The sequence below is a fragment of the Quercus robur genome, chromosome 6 (genome assembly GCF_932294415.1).
Source record: "Quercus robur chromosome 6, dhQueRobu3.1, whole genome shotgun sequence".
In the NCBI taxonomy this organism is placed as follows: Eukaryota; Viridiplantae; Streptophyta; class Magnoliopsida; order Fagales; family Fagaceae; genus Quercus; species Quercus robur.
In genome coordinates, this window is record NC_065539.1 from 31,747,511 (window position 1) to 31,772,737 (window position 25,227).

At 38.4% G+C, this 25,227-nt stretch overlaps 1 protein-coding gene across 1 annotated transcript; it reads right to left on the minus strand.

The window, feature by feature from the left end:
• Positions 1–1,273: 1,273 nt before the first annotated feature.
• LOC126690086 (uncharacterized) lies at positions 1,274–8,376 on the minus strand. The gene is made up of 3 exons (XM_050385219.1): positions 8,367–8,376; positions 2,134–2,279; positions 1,274–1,936 (listed from the first exon to the last, which is right to left on the minus strand). The coding sequence occupies exons 1-3, from the start codon at positions 8,374–8,376 to the stop codon at positions 1,274–1,276; spliced, it is 819 nt and encodes a 272-aa protein (XP_050241176.1).
• Positions 8,377–25,227: the final 16,851 nt, after the last annotated feature.

Consider the following 25,227-nt stretch of genomic DNA (forward strand, 5'->3'; position numbering starts at 1 on the left):
GTATTATGTGCCCAAGCCATGACTAATCAGCCCCAGATGATGAAAGTGAAGACATGACAACTACATTATCCCCTTCAACGACCAAGTCTGTAAAACCTGCGTCAATGGCAAACTCCAACGCTCTTCGACATGCTAAGATTTTTGCCTCTTCACTGCCTCCAACCGGTGGACCTTTTGCAGTCATTGCTGCCATTACCTCCCCCTTACAATTCCGAATTATTACTCCCACCCCAAACATGTTCAAGTCCGAGAATATGGCAGCGTCAAAGTTTAACTTGAAAATAGGGTCTGGCGGCGGTTTCCATGTGCATACACCTGCATCCGTTTGAGTTGGAATGTCTAACTGATCCTGGGACTGTTGGAATTCATTCAAGTAGTCGCATGCCCTCTTGTTCAGCCACCTCGAGTCCACAACCTTTTTCCCGTGAGCAACTGCATTTCTTTGGTTCCATATTAACCAAGCTTGCATGATGAAAAGTTCAAACTCCGGTATGGTCAGACGGTTGATCATTTCAAGAAATAATTGGAGCACATCTTGTTGACCGATATGGCTTTTTTGTAGCCTCGCCCAACTCCCTGCCCAAACATCTTTTGCCACGGCACAATCCCACAAGGCATGCACCCTTGTTTCGGACTCCCAAGAGCAGAGCAAGCAAACGTCCTCTTCAATTATTTTTCTTCTCACCAGGTTAGCTCGAGTTGGGAGGGTGTTTAGGCATGCCCTCCATCCAAAAACCTTAATCTTGTTGGGCACTCTGAGCTTCCATAGTTTTGACCAAAGCTGAACTCCAAAAGGACCCGTGGATGTCTCAACCCCCTCTTCACTCTTCTTCAAAGTTCTCGCAGCATTGTAACCCGATCTAACTGAGTATGCTCATTTTTTTTGTGTGTAGCCATGTTATTGCATCTGAGGCTTGTTTGTGGCTCAGTGGTATCCTCAAAATAGCATCGGCATCTTCTTTGTGGAATTTCGTAGCAATTAAGTCACTCTTCCACTCTTTCAGGTCTTAATTAATTAGATCAGACACGTACCATTCCTGCACCTCTTCCTCCGATGGATGAATCACCCCATTTGTTGGATGATTCGGAATCCACTTATCTGTACCTTCACTTCTGATCCATCCCTAATCCTCCAACAACAGCCAGATTTCAGAATTGGTATTGCTGCCATTATGCTCTTCCATACATATGAATAGTTTGGTACTTCCTTTGCTTCCAAAACATGACACCGAGGGAAATATTTAGGTTTGAAGCACTGGTACAGTAAGGAATCTTATTTCTGTATTAGCCTCCACCCCTGTTTTGCCAGCATGGATAAATTGAAGGTTCTTAAATCCCTAAACCCCAAACCTCCCTTCTTCTTGGCCTCGGTTAGTTTACTCCAGCTTGTCCAATGAATCTTCCTCTCCTCTCCTTCCTGCCCCCACCAAAACCTTGCACACATTGCGACGAGTTCGTCACAAAGCTTTTTGGGCAATTGAAATACCCCCATGGTGTATATGGGAATAGATTGAGCAACTGCCTTAATTAACAACTCTTTCCCAGCTTTCAATAACAGCTTACCCTTCCATCCTTGGAGCTTCTTCCACACCCTATCTTTGAGATAGGCGAATGAGTGGTATTTTGCTCGACCTACCAATGTGGGTAGCCCTAAATAAGTCTCAAACTGATCCACCTCCTTCACTCCCAAAGAGTTTATGATCCGGTTTTTCTGCTCTACAGTTGTATTCCTACTGAAGTACACTGAAGATTTCTCCAAATTTATGCATTGTCCTGAGGCTCCCGCATACACTTGCAAGATTTCAGTAATCACCTGCACCTCACGCTGCCTTGCTTGACAAAAGATCAAAGAATCATCTGCAAACAAAAGGTTGGTGATTCTTGGGGCCCTCCAACAAATAGAGACACCATGTATAAGCCCCTCAGCCTCTGAATTCTGCAACAAATCATCAAGAGTATTCTTAACATGTCTAGTTATATGGTGTTATGGCTAGACATGTTAAGAATACTCTTGATGATATGTATTGGCTGGAAAACTCTCCACCTCCAGCTGTGGATGCTTTGGACCAGGACTTTATTAATACTTATAAATAAAAGTGTGTTGGTTTGGCCTTCAAAGAAAAAAAAAATCACCGCAAAAAGTTTTTCCGATAGTATCTTCTCCCTGTTGGCATCTTTTTCTCCACAAACCAAATGTTGACTGGCGTGAGCCTTTTCCAAATGACATATTCTACTCATAAACTGTTCATGAGAATTATAACTTTCATACTGTAAAATGCCTGTACATATCTCATATCTCATAATAACTGAACATAAACTGTGAAATTCATGAATTATTTCACCAAAAAAAAAAAAAATTCATGAATTATTAGAAATCATATTGTAAAACTATTTGGAAAGCTTTTTGGAACTTAGTCAAACATATTCTACTCAAACCATTTGCTTGTTCACGTAGGTTTTCTTTTTACATAGAATTAGGATTTGGGTTATGATTTTTCATTTGACTACCAAATCCCGGAGATCCATGCATTTAGCCCAACTCACAATCCGTCACTTTCACCACTAGGGATGTAACCCTTGATTTTAAGGTGTGCTTGGGAGCCCAAGTCAGTGTCTGATGCTCTCGTCTTGTGCAATTTAATATGATATTTTGTAAAAGAAGTGATTAAAGGAGAAAAGCAAAAGGATGAAAAGGGACATCGGAATCAATCTTCTTCTTCTCCATGGACTTGGGAGTTGGGCTTTTATTTATTTATTTTATGTTTGTTTTTTCTTTAATTTTCATTATTTATTATATTATTAGAGCAACCGGACGGGCTCATGCAAAATCTTGTAAAATATAAAAAGTAGTCCATTTTACACATTTTGAGCAAAAAAAAACTCACATCAGTGGGTGTAAAATTATGCATAAATACACAAGTGTTACAATAATCATGCATATATTCACAGTTACTGTAACTCGTGCATTTAATATTTTAATATTTTTTAGTAGTGTTGGGTCTATGAGAGAGAGGAGTAGTTAGTGAGAAAAATAATTAAAAATTGTAAAAGAATGAATATTTTATTGAATAAATGTATAGAATAGATAAACTGATATGAGTGTTTTGTAAAAATGAGTATGTAAAATAAAATAAAAATAGCTTTTTTTGTACGTAAAATAGATGAAAAGTTTGCTTGGGCTAATGCAGTTGCTATTATCCTTCCACTTTGAGGGTGAGTTTGGTTCGGCTTTTTGAAGTTGGGCTTTTTGAAAAAGTTGAGTTTTTAAAAAGTGCATAATGAAAAAGTATTTTTTCAAAAAACTGAGTGTTTGGTAAAATCTATTAAAAAGTGCTTTTTGAAAAAGCTGAGTGTTTGGCTAACATTTATAAAAGTTGCAGTTTGAGAGATAAATTACCAAAAAGGACAATGTATATATAAGGGAATTTATTTCATACTTAAATCAACTACTCCATATACTTACTAAATAATAATAATAATATATTATTGGTATTATTTTAATAATGTTTGGGCAATTTTTCTTTTTTAGTGTCATAATTATTTGTTATTACCATTAATGACTTATTTTTCAATATTAATTAAATCTTAATAATTTTCATCATCATGAAGCACAAAATGAAAATGTAAAAAGATGATAAAATATGCACCAATAATCCAAGTTTAAATTGTACTACATATAAATGTAAAAAAGATAATAAAATACATACCGATAACCCAAGTTTAAATTGTACTACATGATATTAAAAAAAAAAAAAAAAAAACAACTACTAATTATTATCCCTCCAAATGGAATTAGTAATGGAATCACGAAGAACCACCATTGCTAATACTACTTTAATATAAATCAACAAAATAATCAGAACATCAAGACAATTCAGAATATATCAAGACAATTCAGAATATACCAACCCTGTAATGAAAATTCCAAATGTGTTTACATTACACATATATTAGTCCAAAACTAATACTAAATATCACATAACTTAGTTTAAAGTTAATACAACATAGCTAATACTAAATATCACATAACTTAGTTTAAAGTTAATACAGAATAGCCAAACGGGTACTGATTACTTTTGGCATGACTTAAAAAATAATGAAATAAGAAAAAGAAAAAGTGGAGGACTAGCTCTAGCCGTAACCTGAAAATGAAATAAAGACAGGTAACGTCCACAATGATTTGGGGGTGTGACTTGTGAGGACCACTTTGAAAAGTAGTACATATAAATAATTAAGAGGTCCTCAAGGCCCAAAGCAAAACTAATGGTCTTGACTCGTGAGCCTTAAAACTCGGATAAGCTTTTGGGTCCGGAAATTTTTTCGTTTCATGATCCTTTTCAGAACTTAAATTGGGCTTAATGGCCCGAGACTTGTCCTTATTTTGTCTTTCAATGCGGAGGGCTGGTTGGAGTTGTATATTCACTCATTTGTCTTATCCAAAACTAAATAGCTTACCCAAACATATTTAGAATTATCTTGTTTAAACCCATAATAAGGCGATTGAAGTTTAGTTACATGAATTTTTTAATGAGTAACATGGCTTGTTTAAATAATGTATATGGATAGTTTTATAAATAGTACTGTAATAATTTTGGGAAAGATATCTTCAAACATGTTTAGAACTAAACTTTGTTCAATCCAAAATTGTGAATATCATATTAGATTCTATTTTTCATTTGGGCAAGAGAACATCATATTATGCTACCGCTATTTCTACAACACATATATTTAAGGACTCAAAAGTGAAAATAATTTCATCTAACTCATCCTACTAACACATATATATGTATGTATGTATATAAAAGACTAGTACCATACAAATTAATCAATATTCTTAGTATCAACATAAGATAAAACGCGATTCTCTTCAAAAAAAAAAAAAGATAAAACGCGATTCTCAAAAAAAAAAAAAAAAACATAAGATAAAACGCATAAGCATAAAACTTTAGTTTTTCATGGGCTATTTCAACCAAAGTCAAATTTGATCTTAATGATTGTTCCGGTTTGCTTATTGGAACATAATATTTTGATATCGATAATTATGGTGTACTAGTTTGGATATATTTCATATTTTATCTTTCTAAAAAGAAAAGCATCAAACTCATCAACTTTTTCAATCCAAATTCTCAAATCCATGACAATCCAAAAATGCGACAAAGTTATCCTTTTTTAAAAAAAAAAATAAAAAAAATAATAATTATTATTTTTATTTCTCTAATCAATCTAACCAGTCCCAATCCTTATTTTCATCTTTCTTCTCTCTCTTAACTTTTCTTCTTTTTCTTATTTATTTCCTAACAGTGCCATGGTTTTAAAAACCAAACTGTTGAAAGAACTAAAAAGAAGAGGGGGCTTGAAGGCCAGGCCAGAGTTTAATTGGTGATCAAATTTTGATTAAAGATTAGATCATATATTTCATAATTTATTATTGTAGGCACCCAATTGTGCAACTTACATTTAACCTCACTTCATCACAATGGTCATATCACATCCCAAGGGTAAAATTGCAATTTTAACTGTTTGATTTCCGATTGCATTCCATGAAATAATTTTTGAAGTCTTAATGATCAAAATGACAAGTCATGAGCCTTAATTAGAACATCGTATTAAAATATATCATAAAATCAAAATTTGATAATTACAATGCATCCACATAATTTGAATCTAAAAATATGGGATTATGAACAATTGATTTTGATTGGTTCAATGAGAATTCAATTTAAAACCAATAATGTGTTATGATCCTATTGGTCAAAACTAAAAGCAATGGTAGGATTGCATGGACTCAATTAATCTGGCTGTCAAAGCATTAATGATTCACTTTATTTTTGGAAAAATTACTATTTTAAATGGACAATTAATGATAATCGAGGCATGAAAATTCTTTATTTATTTATACAAGATATAAATTTTACTTTAGCTTATTTTAAGTGTATATGTGTGTGAAACTCCTTTTTAGAGACTTGAATCATGACCCTTGCCTCTGCCTCCTGTACTCTAAATGAACTTTGTACTTGAGAAGTGACCATCACACCAAGGGTGCATGGTGGTTTGATGCATGAAATTCTGAAATTGAGTTAATCAGGTTTTGTTGATAATAAAAGAGAGTTAAGTTGGGGGCTACTAATGATAATTGTGATGAAACTCTTTTTCAAGAAATGACCTATGCTCACTATTTCGTGAATATCTCTTAGACCACTTCAAATTTTTTAGTGAGGTTAATTTTTCTTAAAACTATACATTCGGGGCTTTAATTTGAGCATAAGAATATACCCATTTTGTTAAGAAACGATTGAGATGATTTTTTGAAGTTGACCTTACAGCCTACAGGCTGTTACAGGAAGCTATGGAAATAACCAAAATTTCAACTCTTTTGCTTGCTTTCCACTCCCACCAACCTTGAAATTAATACAACACACATGTTAACTCCCTCAGTTAATGCTCCCAATTCAGAATTTTCACAATCTCACATTAAAAACTCTCATTCTAAATCCCTCAGCATCCATTATAAATACTGCCCTCAAGCATCAGTTCAAAACCACCCCAAATCCCTAGAACTCTAGAGGTAGTAGTGAGCAAGGTTCTTTTGATATTTTGATCTTCTTCATCTCAACACACTAAAAGGGTTAGCTTTGTCCTCTTGGTTTTGAGTTATCAACTTCTTCTTATGAATCTCTCTCTAAGAGAATTCTCCATTCCCTTTTGCTTGGAGTGTTAGTGCATGTAGGTATGGTTTCTGACCATTCTTTTTAATTAGTTATACTTTAAAAAAAAATTTAAAATTAAAAATGCTTTCTTTTATGTTCTTCATATATTTTTATTTATTAGCTTAGGAACCCTTAATAACCCTCAGCTAATTAGGTAACAAATAGAAACCAATGGTTTGTGGTGACTCCTAAAAGATGAAAAAATAACAAATGGACTCACTAATGCACACACAATCACTCAAGTGTCTACACTAATCACACATTCCACGTGTGTCTCACCAAGGATCCTTCCTAAAGCCACATGGCATGGGAAGGGTTAGCCACCAAATCTGGCGTTGAAACTGATGAAGCTCTGAAAATTAGTAGGTTGAATGTTTCGGACTACGCCAATGATCTGATGACCTGAAGAGAAAGAAAAAGGACTGTCAGGGGTGATAAGGGTGAACCGGCCAAGGACCCTCCAACGGTTAAGTCAGATTTCTCTCTAGAACACAAGGATAATGAATATGTGAACAGTAAAACGTACCTTGGGCTAATGAAGTCAGATCCTTAGAGAGTTTTTAGTGGGTCTACTTGCTTGGATCCACTACCATCATGGGAGATGTGTGTAGTTAGAATGGAGGAAATGGTGCGATTTCTGGGAATCCTCCCCACGTTCTAGAATGAAAGAGCGTAGTTTGATTGCTTGGTGTTCATAGAAAAATCATTCTAAGTGTTATTTTGCCATCCATGCCCCTGTGTGACATGGACGACTAGGTTGCTTTAGACGATCATAATCATTTATGGACGGATCCTATTTATATCTGTAATACTTTTGTTGGGCTTCCTTCCTTGTGGATTGTTTTAGACGTGGTTTGGTTATGGACAACTAGCATGGACGAATTAGACTTAATTTTGCCCACCATTAGTTGTCCCCTTGTCCTTGTGTCGTCCATACAATTGTTGATATTATGGTTACTATTATTATTATTATTATTATTTTACACGCGGCGATTTTTCAATGGTTGATGAGTTTTCCACGTGGCAGTTTTGTGGTGGCTTGGGATCTAACGTCCTAGATGTCGACATGTGGCTTAATCTTAGAGGTCTACACGTCGCATCATTTCATTCTTCAAAAAAGTTGCCACATGCTGCTTCTTGGTTGGTTCATGTTGCTTCAGTACCCCACCCTGTTACCTATAAATAGCTTAATCCTTCTCTTACCCTCTTACTCTTCTCATATTTTCTTTTCTAACATTCTCTTCTTTGCTCATCCTTCACGCCTTGTCTAACAGTCCTCCTCCATCCTTAGTCCTCTTCTTCTAGCATCAAGCGCCCTCTTCCTCTTTGTCTGTAGGTTTTCTTTTAAGAATTCATTAGAAATGGTTGAAATAGTAGTGTCTTCGTCTAGCGATAGGGACGATAGGGAGATAGACGAGTATCATGATGAAAGTAATAGTAGTGAAGGTAGTAGTAGTAGCAAGAGCAGTTCTGAGAGTAGCTCTTTAGATGAGGTTTATTTGTCTGGCACACCTGGGATTCCTTTAGAGGCTTTCTAGGAAGAGATGAGGAAGAGGGTAGCATCAAGGTTGTCTGTTGGCCCGTCTACTGCTCCTCTAGCACCCATTCCTTCTGTTCAGCCAACATACGATGTTTTGGCTTGTTATGCTTTAAACATACCATCCTCCATAGATGCGGAAAAACTCCATAAACTTAGGGGTAAATATCAAATACCATACGACATCCATACTCATCTTCCAGCTACTGGGGGGTGGTGTTGCACTCCCAACTCCCCTGGGATAGGTATATATGACGCTTATATGTTAGGTGGTCTTAGTCTTCCTTTAAATGCCTTTGCTAGAGAAATTTTGACTAGGTTAGGCATTTCCCCCAACCAACTTAACCCTAATGATTGGCAAATTATTGTGGCAATGCAAGTATTGTGGAGAGAAGTTTTTGAAGGGAATCATCCTTTCACTGTGGACGAGTTCCTATATTGTTATAAACCTTCTGGGATCAGCCAGTCCCTTGGTTTTTATCAGTTCTCTGCCCAAGGTTCAAACTGTAGAATGATAAGATCTCTTCCCACTTCTGATAGAGAGTGGAAGAAAGAGTTCTTTTTCGTCTCTAGTCCTTGTGTTGGAGACCCTTTTGAGGTTGGTAGGGATACTTTCCCTCCATTAGTCAGTGATTGGGGTCATCTTCGCCCTAAGGGTACGTGATTCCTTTTCACTCGTCTACATGCATATGTATGTTTTAACTTTGCTTTTCTTTTTGCAGCTGTAACTCGTCCAAGATTGAACAACACGCTCCTAAATAGAGTTCGTCGAGCCTGTTACTTCCCAGATAGGAGCTTTCACTCTTTGACGACCCTACATTGTCTTGCTTGCTGGGGTCTAGGTCCTGAATCGTTTGAAGAAGCTTTGTTTTATGAGAGTACTACTTGTTGAAGTAAGATTCATTTTCCTTGCATTATTTTATTTTATTTTTTATCAATCCATTTTAAGCGTTAATGACCCTTTTCTTTTTTTTAAAAGGAACGGCTACGATGAAGGAAAATAAGGAGAAGGAACTTGCTAGTGGCAATGAAACATATGTATGTTTTAACTTTGCTTTTCTTTTTGCAGCTGTAACTTGTCCAAGATTGAACAACACGCTCCTAAATAGAGTTCGTCGAGCCTGTTACTTCCCAGATAGGAGCTTTCACTCTTTGACGACCCTACATTGTCTTGCTTGCTGGGGTCTAGGTCCTGAATCGTTTGAAGAAGCTTTGTTTTATGAGAGTACTACTCGTTGAAGTAAGGTTTATTTTCCTTGCATTATTTTATTTTATTTTTTATCAATCGATTTTAAGCGTTAATGACCCTTTTCTTTTTTTTAAAAGGAACGGCTACGATGAAGGAAAATAAGGAGAAGGAACTTGCTAGTGGCAATGAAATCGTCCAGATAAAGGATGCTACCCCTTTCCAGACTCGTCCAAACGTTCCTAAGACGTTAAAGCTTGTGCCCCCTAGCTCTTCTGAGAAACTCTTTTGAGAAGAGGAAGGTTGTGTCTAGGATGGTTGATGTGGGGAATCTTCCCAGCCATCGGGGTTTAAAAAGGGCTAAGGTTGATTCATCCAGTTGTGGCAAGGCTCCTCTCTTCGAGTCCAATCCTCCCCCAGCTGAGAACCCTGTTAAGGTCCCTCCCTTTCTTCTGAAGCTCCCCCTTGTCCTAATCCAGAGTCGTCCAAAGCCCTTCTTGTGTTTGCCTTTTACACTCTTATAAGGAGTGAGACCCTGGCCTAGAATAGGTTCAAGACAGTGTTAAAAGAAGACAATGTCATGGCTTGCTATGATATGTCTGTTAAGGAATTTGAGCATTCCACCGTCTATGATCTTTTCAAGGTACTTCTCTTCATCCATAGTGAGCTATAAAATTTCCTTTCATGAATCAGACTTTAACCTTTTGTCCCATGCAAGTCATGTCCAAGTTCATGGTGGCGTCTAAGAAGGCCACGGAGTTGGACAAGGAGAAAATTAGGTTGGACACCAAAGTTCGCGCAATGAAGAAGGAGCTTAGCAAGTGAGCTGGGGAAAAGATGGAGTTGGAAGGCAAGGTGAAGCGTCTAAAGTTTGAGGTGAAAGAGTTGAAAATTTTGGCTGAGGAGCTCAGGACGGACATCGTCAAGAAGGAAACTCGTCTTGACCACTTGCAAAAAAAGAGTGATGATCTTTCATCTTCCATGAGCAAGGCCAAGGACGAGGTAGTCAAACAGTTCAAATCCTCTAGTGCTTATACCAAGCTTCTGGACAAAACCTATGCTGCTGGTTTTGAGGATTTTCGTCTAGATGCTTGTGAAGCTTTTCCTGGAGTGGACTTTGACTCCATAAAGCTTCCTATGGCGGTTGGGAGCTCATTACTTCCAAGCACCTTTGAGGACGTTGATATAGATGACGATGCAACCACCTCTGATAAGCCAAAAGATGATGCTCAGCCTATGGAGGTTGCTCAAGCCAAGGATGATGCCCCCACCGATTTATCCCAGTAGTTTCTTTCTTTTATTATGAGCAATTTTTTTTTTGGGTCCATAGTTTTGGACCATTTTTAATTTGCTCAAGTACATTCACTTCGTCCATGGTTTTGGATGTAAGTTATATACATTTGCTCTTAACTTTCAAGGGTTTTTGGACGATGGTCGTCTACCCTTTTTATGAACAAGTTAATATATGTTTGCTCGTCCATGATTTGAACTTTATTTATTTATGGATTTTGAAATGCCTAAGTGTTTGCTCGTCCATGTTTTGGGCATTACTTAGGGACTTTGGACATTCGCCATCTTTAGATATTATTTATTCGTTGCATGCATGCTTTTCTTCGTCTATTATTTATCGATGAGTGTACGGGGAGGTGTTTGTTCCTTCCCTTTTATACTTTTGATTTTACCTTAAGGTTTTATTTCACCATGTGACAATTTTCCTTTTCCTCGTCTAAGGATGGCTTGAGACAATACGTCTCTACATCCAAAGGTTTTACATGTCTATAGCTTTTAAGCTTTTCATGGACTTTAGTTTTATAGAGAATTATCAACAGTTAAGTTAGAAAATTCAAACTGCTTTATATACAACGAAGAACTTTATATATAACATCGTCCATAGACATTGCTCTTGCTAGTAACTAGTTCTTTTTAGGGAATTCAAACTACTTTATACACACACGAACTTTGTTCATGACATCGTCCATAACATGCCAGTAGCCAGTGCTTTTTAGGGAATTCAAATGCTAGAAAACATAAAATACTGCTAGAAAACATAAGTGCTGAAAGATAATATAGATAGATTGCTGGTCGAAACCAATAGTTTGTAGGCTTACGGTCATCCATGCTGACCTTCTTAACGAGTCTTCACTGATAGTACTTTCTCAAGTGCTCCACATTCCATGGATGCTCCAGCCTTCATCCATCTAAGGCTTCTAGATAGTACGATCCTCGTCTTTTGCAGTTGATGACTTTGTATGGTCTTTCCCAATTAGGTCCTAACTTTCCATGAGTAAGGTCCTTAGTAGCTAGGGACGCCCATTTTAGGACGAGGTCTCCAATACTAAACTGCCTGGGTTTAACCAACGTATTGTGGTTCTTGGTCATCAGGTTCTTGTAGTGTGCCACTCTTTGTTTCACATCCATCCTTACCTTGTTAATGAGATTAAGGCTTAGACGGAGTTGTTTCTCGTTTTCCTCATCCTTATAGTGGACCACTTTGTAGCTAGTCAGGCCAACCTCTGCGGTTATCACTGCATCAATTCCATATGTTAGCTTAAAAGGAGCCTCTCCAATAGGAGTCCTCACTGTTGTCCTGTATGCCCAAAGGATGCTAGGTAGTTCATCTGGCCATATCCTCTTTGCCCCCTCAAGCCAAGTCTTGATGATCTTCAATAAGGATTGGTTTGGAACTTCTGCTTGTCCATTGGCCTATGGAAGGGAGGGTGAGGAGTAGTGATTATGGTTCCCAGCTATTCACAGAACTTTCTGAATGGTGTGTTATCGAACTGGCATCCATTGTTTGAGACAAGCACCCTAGGAATTCCAAAACGGCAAATGATATTCTTCCAGATGAAGTTTCTAATGTTTTGCTCAGTAATCTTCGCTAATGGTTCTGCTTCCACCCATTTAGTGAAATAATCAATTCTCACCACCAAGAACTTCATTTGCCTTGTCCCCATGGGAAAGGGACCAAGGATGTCAAGTCCCCACCAGACAAATGGCCATGGGGCCACCATCGGGGTAAGGTACTCTGATGGTCATCTAGGCACATTGCTGAAGCGCTGACACTTGTCACATGCTATAACATGTGCTTCGTCATCTGCTTACATGAACGGCCAGTACTATCTCGCACGAACAATCTTATGGACAAGGGTCCTTGCTCTTGAATGATTTCCACATGCTCTTTCATGGACATCTCTCATGACGCATTTGACTCGTCTAGGGTCAAACACTTTATCCATAAGGACGAATTTAGCTACTCTAACCCTAGGTTTCCGTGCTTCTTCCTTCTCCTCAAGGAGTATGTCGTCCTTAAGGTAAGATATAATCGGTGTAGTCCAGTTGGCTTCTCCATCTATCTGCTGTACTTTAGGGACATCAATGCTTGGGATATACTGGACCTTAACCTGTTCATTTATGATGCCATCTGCAGAGGCGGTTTTGGCCAGACTATTCGCTTCCATGTTCTCCTCTCTTGGGATCTGTTGAAATTTAGCCGATGTGAAACTTTTGGCGCAATGCCTAACTTTACTTAAATACCTCTTCATTCGTTCTTCCTTGGTTTCGCATGTTCCATTCATTTGGCCTATAATCAGCTGTGAGTCTCCCTGGACAACACTGACTTTACTCCTAGTGATTATGCTAACTCCAATCCCTGTAGGAGGGCTTCATATTCAACTTCGTTGTTGGTCGTCTGAAACTGTAGACATATCGCATGCTCTAGACGATCTCCTTTGGGTGACTGTAAAATTACACTGACTCCTCTTATATACTGAGTAGACAAACCATCCACATGGACGATCCATTGTTTTGCTCCCTCTCTTCCATTCTGCTGGTCATGGGTTGGAGTGAATTTTGCAATAAAGTTCGCAAGTGCTTGGGCCTTTATTACTTCTCTGGGATGATACCTTACGTCAAACTCACTGAGCTCCACTGCCCATTGAATCAATCATCCATCCTTCAGCTCCCCTTAATGCCTTGCTGGTGTAGTAGACGGATTTCTGCACCTTCCCTTCTTTCCTAATTAAGGTTGAGCTTACTACATGAGGAGATACTACTAGGTAGAGATACAACTCTTCGCCCAATTTGGACGTGCTTAATAAAGGAGTTGTAGTGAGATAAGTCTTGAAATCTTCAAATGCTCGCAAACACTCATCTGTCCACTCAAATGCTTTCCTAAGCACCTTGAAAAATGGTAAACACTTGTCAATAGCTTTTGAGACAAACCTGTTAAGGGCAACTACTCGTCCAGTTAGACTCTGGACTTCTTTGACATTCTTTGATGGCTCCATGCTAAGTATTGCTTTGATTTTTTCAGGATTTGCTTCGATTCCCCTCTGTGACACCATGAATCCAAGAAATTTTCCCAATGAAACTCTGAAGGCACATTTGCTCGGGTTCAGCTTCATGTTGTACCATTTAAGCGTGTCAAAAGTCTCCTGCAGATCATCCAAGTGCAATGCCTGCTTTGTTTTTTTGACTAACATATCGTCCACATACACTTCAACATTTCGTCCAATTTGAGGACGAAACATATGGTTGACTAGCTTCTGATAAGTGGCTCTTGCATTCTTCAAACCTAAAGGCATTACTTTGTAGCAAAACAAACCTTAGCTTGTGATGAAGGATGTTTTCTCCTGGTCTACCTCGTCCATCTTGATCTAATTGTACCCTGAGAATGCTTCCATGAAGCTTAGTAATTGGTGCCCAGTTGTTGAATCTACCAGCTGGTCAATGCGTGGAAAGGTATAGCTATCATTGAGGCATGCCTTGTTCAAATCTATGAAGTCCACACACATCCTCCATTTGCCATTAGCTTTTTTGACCATCACTACATTAGCTAGCCAATCAGGGTAGTAGACTTCGCGGACGAACTCTGTTGTTACCAACTTCTGGATTTGTTCTTTGATGGCATTGTCTCGTTTTAGGGCAAACACTCTTCTTTTTTGACAGATAGGTTTATAGGATGGGGACACATTTAGACGATGAGTAATCACATTTGGGTTAATCCCAGCCATGTCTTCGTGACTCCAAGCAAAAACATCCATGCTCTTTTTGAGGAATTGGATGAGATCTTGCTTCATCTTCTTCTTCATGCTTGTTCCGATCCTGGTAAACTTCTCTGGGTTGGACTTGTCTAAGGGGACGTCCTCTAGTACTTCCATTGGCTCCACAACTTTCCTTCTTCCCTTGATATTCATCGTTTACATTTGCTTGTCCATTGCTAACATGGCCAAATAGCACTCTTTGGCCTCCAGCTGGTCACCCTATACTTCTCTTAGTCCATATTCCATCAAGAACTTAACGGATAGATGATAAGTAGATGTTGTAGCTTTCTAGTTGTTTAGGGTTGGTCGTCTTATGATGGCATTGTATGACGACGAGCATTCAACGACAAGGAAATTCACTTCCTTTTTTTTTAGTCATGGGTAAGAGCTAACCATAACCGGTAGGGAGATGGTGCCTATTGGTTGAACTTTCATTCCTCCAAATCCGATTATAGGCATATTCATTGGACGAGGCAATTCCTTACTTACCCTCATCTGCTGGAAGGCCAGATAATAGAGGATATCTGCAGAACTCCTATTATCAACTAAACCCTTCTTGTTGTGTAATTCGCGATCGTCAAAATGATAACAATTGCATCGTCATGAGGATGATGCAATCTCCTTGCATTCTAGTCAATGAAAGAAAAGGTTGGTTCATTTGCCCCTAGCACCCTTGGTGGACAACCAGTAAGTTGGACGTTTTGTATTACTCTTAGGTAGGTCTTCTTGGCTTTTGACGAACTTCCAGTTGATGTTCCTCCCACAATAACTCTTATCTTTTTGAGTGGTGAACATAGTGGTTCTTCTACTTTGCCTTTCATTGGTAACCTTTTGTCCTTATGATCTTGTCCAAGGAAATTCTTTAATTTTCCTTGCTTAATGAGTACCTCAATTTGCTGTTTCAAGTCGTAACATTAGTCTGTATCATGCCCATGGCCTCAGTGAAACTGACAATATTTGCTCTTGTTTCGTTTGCTAGGGTCTCCTTTCATCTTCTCTGGCTATTTCAAGGACGGGTCGTCCTTGATTTGCATTAACACTTGGTTAAGTGGGGCATTCAAGAGTGTATAACTTGAATTTCTTCCTGAAGACAACCCCACCTTCTTGTTGTCTCTGTCTCTCTTTTCTCCTGTCCTGGCCTTCTTTGGATAGGGGCCTTGTTCTAGATAATGCGAATACTCAGCATTTGCTCATTCAGCCTTTTTCTTCCATTTAGCAATGATCGCGTCTTCTTCATTCATGAAGCTTTGGGCTGAGTGGATCAACTCGGCCATCGTCTATGGCTCTCGATCATAGAGCTTGTGAATGAATAGATCAGAAGTAACTCCTGTTGAGGTCTAAAAGGTTCACAGTGAGAGAAGCCCAAAAGAGTGAGCCAAGCCCAAAAGAAAATAAGCCAATTCCAAAGAAGCAGGTGCAAGGGGACCACGAAAGAAAAAGCAGGCCCAGGAGGCTTGAAGCCCAAAAGAAGAAACATCAAGAAGGAAAAGAAACCCACAGTAAGAGATTAAATAGCCAGGATCCTCAGCAACCATCAAGAGGCGTGGATCCTTCCAGGCGCACAGTCAAAAGAAGATTAAGATAGCTTGAAAGAAAAGGACAAGAAAAGAAAGAAAAAAACAAAGTAGAAGCCACAAGCGCCAAAAGACCCAGCAAAAAAAGAAGAAATAACCAGCGACCTCTCATGGCACAAGTGGGAAGCATCTCGGGGAACCAGAACAGAGAAATACGAAAAGGGGAATGGCAACAGGCAACTTTTCAAGTCGGCAGAATGGGATTCCGCCTAGATGGGAAAAAGAGCAAAAGGGGAACTGTCAAACGGTGAGATCGAGAAGGGCATACCTCAGCACATCCCGAAGTAGGTAACCATCCATGGACTTTCAAAGGAATCAAAGCTGAAAGAGGGAAAGAATGAGAAAAATAGGAAATAGAACCTGCCGAGTGATGGACACGGAACAGGCTTTGTTAACCATAAGACGAAACAGGGGAACCAATGGTTCCCCTAGGATGCCAAAATTTCACTATAAAAGGAGGGGTAGGTTGTGAAGAAAAAGACAGAGATTTTTGGAGAGAAAAAACTATCAGTGGAGTTTTGTAAAAGAAGGGAAAACTGAGGGAAAGTTAATAATATTGCTTCCTAGTATCCTGTAAAAAGCCATTATTGCACATACTCGGATTCAAAGAGAATCAAACTTTGCAAGTTTTGAAGACTGAAATAGCCACTCAAGACTGTAATTTTTGAGCTTGATTGAACCTTGTATCACGTCTTAGTAAGCATTCTGTAACCATAACAAAGAACATATTAATGAAATATGTCTCAGTGATTCAAAGATCCTTATAACATTATTTTGTGCTCCTTTGTTGATCATGTTCTCTGAATTTACCTTGTTGTTTTGATATGTCTTTCAATACGAATATCCTTACTTGTCATTTTACGTGTATTGTAGGAAGCATCCCCTGTGCATCACTTGATTCTTAAACAGCCTGTTAGCTGTGGTGAGTCAAGGCCCGGTCAACCAAACCACTTATTAGGCCCGAGATCCTTGGGCCTGAGTGTCACAAAAAAGCCACTCTCACAACTCCATTATGAAAAGCTGCCAACAAGATTTTATCATTCATCTCATCTATTAAAAGAGCTTCTCTGTTGAAACGATTGATAAAGGACCACAAACTTTCATTCTCCCCTTACTTAATGTTCAACAGACTGGACGAAGAGTGCTTGTGTCTTTGACCTCCGACGAAATTGTTGATGAACAACTTACTTAACTTCTGAAAGGAGGTGATGGTATTTGGTGGTATCTTACCAAACCACACCCTAGCTGGACCTTTCAACGTGGTAGGGAAGACTTTACACATTATCTTGTCTGGAACCCCTTGGAGGTGCATAGTAGTCTTAAATGTGGCAATGTGGTCACATGGATCTCGCATTCCATCATATGAGTTTAGGGTAGGCATTTTGAACTTGGATGGGAAGGGGTGACTGGTGATGGACATTGTAAAAGGAGAATCCGTTCTGTGGATGAGATCATCCACGTGGTTGGTCCTTCTCATGGATTCTCTCATCTCTTCCATGGCATTTTTCTTCTGATCCACCTCATTTTCCAAATGTGGCACCCAACGCATGATGGTGCCTCTTGACTGCTCTCTACCCTCAGCATTGTTCTCTGCTTCTCCAGCCTATGAGTTCTGCCCAGGACCTTCTGTTTGCCATTGGCGACATTGCTTGTGCCTGTTAACTTCTTGAGTTAACTCTTGATTTTGGTGCGACAGGTTTACCATGGCAGCTGCCATAGACTGTAGCAGTTGTTGGATGGACACTGGGAGCAAAGCCGTCATTAGTGGTGTGCACGGTTAGGTTGACTAGAAGCATTTCCACTTTCTTGGTATTTTGGACTTATGGCCATTGACCTAGTCCAAACCATGCAGCCTTTTGTCATGGAAAGTAAGGTGGTTAACACTTCACAACTTTGCTTGAATTCCCCACAAACGATGCCAACTAATGAAACTCTGAAAATTAGTAGGCTAAATGCTCCGGGCTACGTCGACGATCTGATAACCTAAAAAGAAAGAAAAAGAACTGTCAAGGGTGACCGGGGTGAATCGGCCAAGGACCCTCCGATAGTTAAGTCGGTTTTCTCTCTAGAACACAAGGATGGTGACTATGTGAACGGTAAAACGTACCTTGGGCTAATGGAGTCAAATCCTTTTTATAGAGAGTTGTTAGTGGGTCTACTTGCTTGAATCCACTACCATAATGGGAGATGTGTGTAGTCAGAATGGAGGAAATGGAGCGGATTTCGGGGTTTCTCCCCACATTCTAGAATGAAAGATCATTGTCCAATTGCTTGGCGTTCATAGAAAAATCATTCTAAGTGTTATTTTGTCGTCCATGCCCCTGTGTGACATGGACGACTAGGTTGCTTTGGACGATCATAATTATTTATGGACGGATCCTATTTATATCCGTAATACTTTTGTTGGGCTTCCTTCCTTGTGGATTGTTTTGGACGCGGTTTGGTTATGGATGACTAGCATGGATGAATTGGATTTAAATTTGCCCACCATCATAAACTATAGTCACATTGTATACTTGTGACTAGGCTGAGAATCACATACCCTTGATATGCCCCAAAAGAAACTAGTTTTTGTGCCAGTGTACAACCTCCATTGGTTGGGTTCAAGCATAAAAATTGTACAAATAAATTTTATAAGTTTATCTAGATTCATTTTAGTCCATATATCAAAATCATATATCGTAAAATCACAGTTTAAACAAATATTTCATTCAAATCCTTGGCTCATTTTTCAAAATTTACGGATGCTTTATTCGAGTTTTAAAAAAACAAAAACTTTCTTATTAACCAATTAAAACAAATACGGTTATAATTTTCCAATAAGGAAGAAATTCTTGTTATTTTTCTTAAATAAATTTGGTTAAAATAAAAATTTTAATTTAAATTAAATATAACTAGTTAAGAAAATTGTTACATACTTTCATCGGTGCATACTAAAAAAAGATCTTACAACTCCTCAAGAATAGTGGATTCTAGCTAGCTCAACTGGTAAAATTTCTGATGGTTGTATAAGAGATTTGGGGTTCAATCCCCGCCTACACTAAAAACTGATTGGTGTCTTGGTTTGATGATAAAAGGCTATCATCAGGAGCGGACGCCATAAGTTGAAACTCTCTCAAAAAAAGAAAAAAAATACTACTCAAGAATAGTCCAATATAAACTCAATAATCTTAAAAATATTCAAACCTCTTCTCCCTATAATCCCTAGGTAGTTTTCTCTTTGAAGTATTTTGAATATATAAGAGGAGACTAATGGGTCTAATCGAACATAGAGTACATATATTAATTAACTATCCTTAAAAAAAATTTTCTTTTTTTTTGAACCAGGTATTACAATTTTTTTTAGAATACTAAATATTTTTAACACACACACGGGCAGGAATGGAGCCAAAACTTTGAGTTAGGGGGGGCAGTTTTACTGTTGGCTATGTGCAGTGATTTCAACCTCTGATTCTACTTAGTTGCTGAGTGTTTTTTTTTTTTTTTTTTTTTTTTTTTTTGTAAGAACAAAACTATTTTTGTTTAGAATTTTTTTAAAGGGAAGGGTTATTTATTTTGGATAAAATTAGTTAATTGAGCTTAATTTTGTTTTTAGTTTTATTGGTAATTTTTATTGTTGAGCTATTTTTTTTTTTTTTTTTTGGGCTTGTATATTTTGTTTTAGATTTTAGATCTATAAATTTTTTTATGGTCACTAAAATGAGAAAAATGCTAGAGTTGCAAGTTTTTTTTTTATAAATTACTTATGTAATAAGTGGTTACTGATAAGTAAAAAAATGATGTAAGTGGTGTGCTCATATGCGAACCAATAAGGATTTGCTATCAAAAAGGTTTGTAAAAATGTTATAAAAAAGTTTGTGAGTATAGCATTACTCTTAAAAGAAGCAATGATATTGTTAAAGGGAAATAAAATGTAATTTTATTGAATAAAATTACTAAAATTAATACCCATATATAATAATATTTAAAAAAAATAAAATTAAGGGGGGCCATTGCCCCCCTTGGTCCAAGGGTAGTTCCGTCCCTACACACGAGGAGGGGGGAGAAGGTCTTAAAGAAAATGTATCACAATTCACAATGCATTAATGGTTTACCCTATTATATTTTAACATCACCCTCCAAACTCAATCTAAAAACTTAAAGACACCTAAAGCTTGGAAAGTAAGACAGTTAATAAAATATGAACAACCTAAATCAAATTAGATGCGTAGAAAACTAGGCTTTTGATATGGATTAGAGCATAGTTTTCATAACCGGACTGGATCAGCTATTTTGATCGAGTTAACCAGAAATCAGAGGTCAAACTCAATTTTTTGCAACCGTTTTAGATATGTTTTTGGAAAAAATGTGATAAAACAAACGCATGGGGACTCGAAGCCAGCCTCCATAATTTTCATAACTGGACTAGACTGGCTGGTTTGACCGAATTAACCGGAAATCAAAGGTTAAGCTCTTTTTTTGCAACTGGTCTGGATGTGTTTTTTTAGAAGGTCTAGAAGTGTTTTTGACACAAAAAAAAAAAAAAGTGATAAAACAAATGCTTGGGGACTCGAACCAATGTATAATATAAGAAAAACATTTGACTAATAGGATAACATTAAAACCAAGGTAACACCACTAGCATCAGATATAGCATTTAGCACACGAAATACTAAAAACCATGTTGCATGAGATGTTCTAAATGCCATATTTTCTTTTAGGTTATTTAGTATTACAAAAAATAATGGTTTTTTTTTTTTATTGATAGAAGTATGATGTTATACAAAAATCATGGTCTACATATTTATGATCTAACTTATTGTATTTTGACACTTCCAATACCCCACATGACCTAACCTGCACTCTTTTAATTAAGAGCTTTGGTCATTGGATCGTTATTATAATTATAAATAAGTATTAAGTATTCTTCTAAAAAAAAAGTATTTAAGTATTCTGAAACTAAACACATATATAAATGGCTTACGGGCACACTATTTTACTAGAAGTGTGAACGATAAAATAAATTTTTTAGGCTCTGAAAATTTGTCCTTTTACTTTTTTTTTTTTAATTATAAGAAAATTTGTCCTTTTACTGATTTGACAGATCAGCGTTTGAGGATAAGAAAAAGGGAAATATTTTTTAATAAAAAAATTGGAAAGCTCATAGCAAGCATTTATATGAAATTCACCTTCTTATCAGATTTTGATTTAGTCAACAATCTTAAATTAGTTTAAACAAGTAAACAAAAAATAAAGAAGTAAACAAACTTTGGCGAATCAAAAGGCCAACTTAGCCGCGGCGTATTTAACTAATTTTATGCAAACTAATTCTTTGTCTTTCTCATCGTAGATTAAAGTTCTATTTGTCTTTTCAAACTTGTGGATTTAGGAGTTACTTAGTTCGAATTGTGCGCTTCGCAAAAATGCTATGCCACAATATAAATAGTCCTAACATACTCAAGGATGCCCCACGTCATGAGTTTTGCAGGTTTAAGTGAGTCGGGTCAATGATCACACGCATAAGGCCTTTTTTATTTTTTGAAAAGAAATTGTCATTCATTCATCAACAAGGAAAGGAATTACAACAGAAGAGAGTAAAAGAAGCTCGAAAAAAACAAGCTTGTGGGGGGTCTGGGGAAAGCAGGGAGTGGGATAGTGGGGGCATGGTTCCTTTCAAGACCTAAGCAACACCTACAGATTTAGCAAGCTAGGCAAGCTCATGGGCTGCTCTGTTGTGATACCGTTTCAGATGATGGAGGCTCCAGTTGCTGAAATAGAGAAGAGAGTTATGGATTCTGCTAAAGATGTGGCCGAGAGTTCCACCTGTTTTCTTCGCATTAACAGATTGCATAGTGGAGAGGGAGTCCAATTCAATAATGACGTGGGGGATGTTCATCTCATGAGCAAGAATGATGCCATTTTCCAAGGCAATAGATTCAACTGTATCAGGAGGGTAATGGGTTGGCAAGGGTTTGCTCAGAGCCGTAGTGATATGTCCGCTTGAGTCACGAATAATTACTCCAATATTGGAAATTGTACCATCAGGACTGGTTGCTCCATCCACATTTAGTTTATGGAAACTAGATGGGGGGAGAGACCAATGAAAGGCTCAGCTACCTTGCTGCTAAATTGTAGGTGACAGAGCACCTTTGTAGTCCTTAGCAAGCCTCAAGGCAGAGTCCTATATTTGACCAGGGAGGAGGGAGGTGGATTCATACACTACTTGATTTTGATCGAACCAAATATACCAAGCAGTGACAAAGAGTGTCTTAAGGTCCTGGGAAGTGCCAATACTGATGACTTGAAGTGCCACATCTCTTATGTCCTCTGGTTTGTCTTCTAATATGGCTGGCTTACCCGACCATTAACTCCACACCTACTTAGGAATGTTGCAAGCAAATAAGGCATGCGAAGTGTTTTCATTGCATTGATAGCACATATGACATCTGCCATCTGTGTTGACCCCCCTGGTCCTTAGATTCTACATTGTAGGCAGTGCGTTCATGCATGCCCGCCAAGCAAATATTCTAGTCTTTGCAAGAAGGTTGAGATGCCACACCTTCTTCCAAAGTGGAGTTTGAGGGTCACCAGTTGAGCTTTCACGCTCATGGTTTGTCTCTACAATTGGAAGGGCAACATAGTATGCACTCCTAACCGAGAACTCCCCTCTCTTGTTTCCCGTCCATATTAGCTTGTCATCCGGGAGAGAGTAGCTAAGGGGGATGCTTAGGATGGTATCAGCTTTGAAGGGGAGAAAGGTTCTTTTTACAAGGTCAGCTTTCCAGCGCTTAATGTCTTGGTCAATGAGGGTAGAGACCATAGGGAAGTCACCAATGATGCGAGGTGGGCTTATTGCTTTGAATGTTGTGGGTGTTAGGAGCCATTTGTCCTCCCAAATGTTGACCGTTTTTCCATTACCAACCTGCATCTCATGCCTTAACGAATCACTTTAAGGCTGCTGTGGATACTACACTAGGCATATGATGGATTGCAACCTAATTGGGCATTGAGGACATCTAAAAATGGAAAATATCTTGCCTTGTACATTCTTGAAAGTAGTGAGTCTAGTCTGGTAAGGAGTTTCCAAGCTTGTTTGGCTAGCATGGCCAAATTGAATGCTTGAAGGTTTCAGAACCCCATTCCCCCATTGAGCTTGGATTTGCACATTTTTTTCCAAGCAACCCAAGCTATTTTTTGCTCTTGATGTTGCTGCCCTCACCAGAAATTACGCATCATCCTTTCAAGATCATCACATAAGCCTTTCGAAAGAAGAAAACAGCTCTTGGTGTATGTGGGCACGACTTGAGCAACTACCTTTATAAGGATTTCATTACTTCCCATAGAGAGCATTTTTTCTTTCCATCCCGAGAGCTTCCTTCCCACTTTCTCTTTTATTTCCACAAAGACCTCATTCTTGGACTTACCAATAATGGAAGGGAGGCCAAGGTACTTTGAATGCCTGGAATCTTGCATTGGGTCGAGGATGTCCAGAATCACATTCTTTGTTTCTTGGGTTGTGTTAAGGCTGAAAAAGACGGATGATTTATTCGTGTTTATTTTTTGACCCGATGTGGCTTTGTATCTTGTGAAGATCTCGGTTAGCTTGTGGCATTCCTAACTACTTGCCTTGTAGAATAGCAAGCTGTCATCGGCAAAGAACAGATGGCTCACTTGGGGATATCCTCCACTAATGGATATGCCATTTAGCTCCCTGTTTCGAGAAGCGTGATTAATAAGGGAGGAGAGGCCCTCAGCACAGAGAATGAAGAGATAGGGGGAGAGCAGGTCTCCTTGCCTTAGGCCTCTTGTGGGAGTTATGCATCCATAGGCCATACCCATACCATTAATGCGGATAGAGTATGAAACCGTAGTAATGCAATGCGTGATTAGGCTAATCTACCGCTCATGAAACCCAAGCTTTTCCATTACAGCTTCAATGAAACCCCATTCAACACGGTCAAAAGCTTTGCTCATATCTAGTTTTACAGCCATAAAACTCTCCTTCCCTTCTCTCTTGTTGTTAAGGTAGTGCATGATTTCAATTGCTACTAGGATGTTGTTGGTGATGAGACGTTCAAAGAGGAAAACACTTTGGTTCTCTTTGATAATCTAAGGGAGAATAGCCTTGAGCCTGTTGTAAAGGACTTTTGCAATGATTTTATAAGCGACATTGCTTAGGCTGATCGGCTTGAACTCTGTCATTTTGGTGGGCGACTTTGTTTTCATAACAAGAGCAATATTGGTTTTATTGATCTCAACAATGGGCATATTAGAGTTAAGAACATTGAAAGCCATATTAGTAACACCATTGCCAACAATATCCCAGTATTTATGAAAGAAAATTGCTAACATGCCATCAAGTCCAAGGGCCTTGGTTTGGTGCATTTGCTTGAGGGCAGTGAGGATTTCATCCTTAGAGAACTCCTTGATCAACTTCATGTTCATCTCATTGGTTACTCAAGATGGAATTGCTCTTGTTACATCATCAAAGCTAGCAGGCTGGGATGAGGTATATATATTCTTAAAATATTGGATAGCAACTTCTGCAATGGTGTCATTTGTATCACACCAGTTCCCATTTTCATCCCGGATTCCTAAGATAGTGTTATTTCTTTTCCTTTTAAATGCCTGAAAGTGGAAGAGTTTCGTGTTGTGATCCCTCTCCTTAAGCCATTGGACTCTTAATCTTTGGTTCCAAAAAATCTTCTCACTGTCTAGTAGGTCGTTGAGGTCCTTCCTTAGGCTATTTATTTCAACTCCATGACTGCCATCAGTATCTTGAAGGAATAAGGAATAGAGGGCTTTCCTTTTAGCTTGAATCTGTTTTGGGATATGACCAAAGACTAAATGGCTCTAACTCGAGAGATCAGCTGCACAATGCCTGAGACTAAGAGCTAGACCCCCAGGAGTGTTTGTGTCAAGGCAGGCATTCCAAGAATTCTGTATAATGTCTTTGCACTCCTCCTTATGTGTCCACATTGCCTCAAAGTGAAAGCGACGCTTCTGGGGGGGGGGGGGGGGGCTGAGTAGTCAACTTATCTGAAATAAGAAGGGAAAAATGATCAGAGGTGAAGTCAATGAGGTGGTGAACTCTTGTATTTTGAAAATGGCACCTCTAGTCATCAGTGGCAAGAGCACGATCTAAGTGCATATAGATTCTGTCAGGCCCTTCCCTCATGTTACACCATGTGAAGTCAAAACC

Coding starts and splice junctions, on each gene's coding strand:
- LOC126690086 (XM_050385219.1), bottom strand. Junction 1,937..2,133: donor TATCGGAAAAACTTTTTGCG/GTGATTTTTTTT, acceptor GATTTGTTGCAG/AATTCAGAGGCTGAGGGGCT.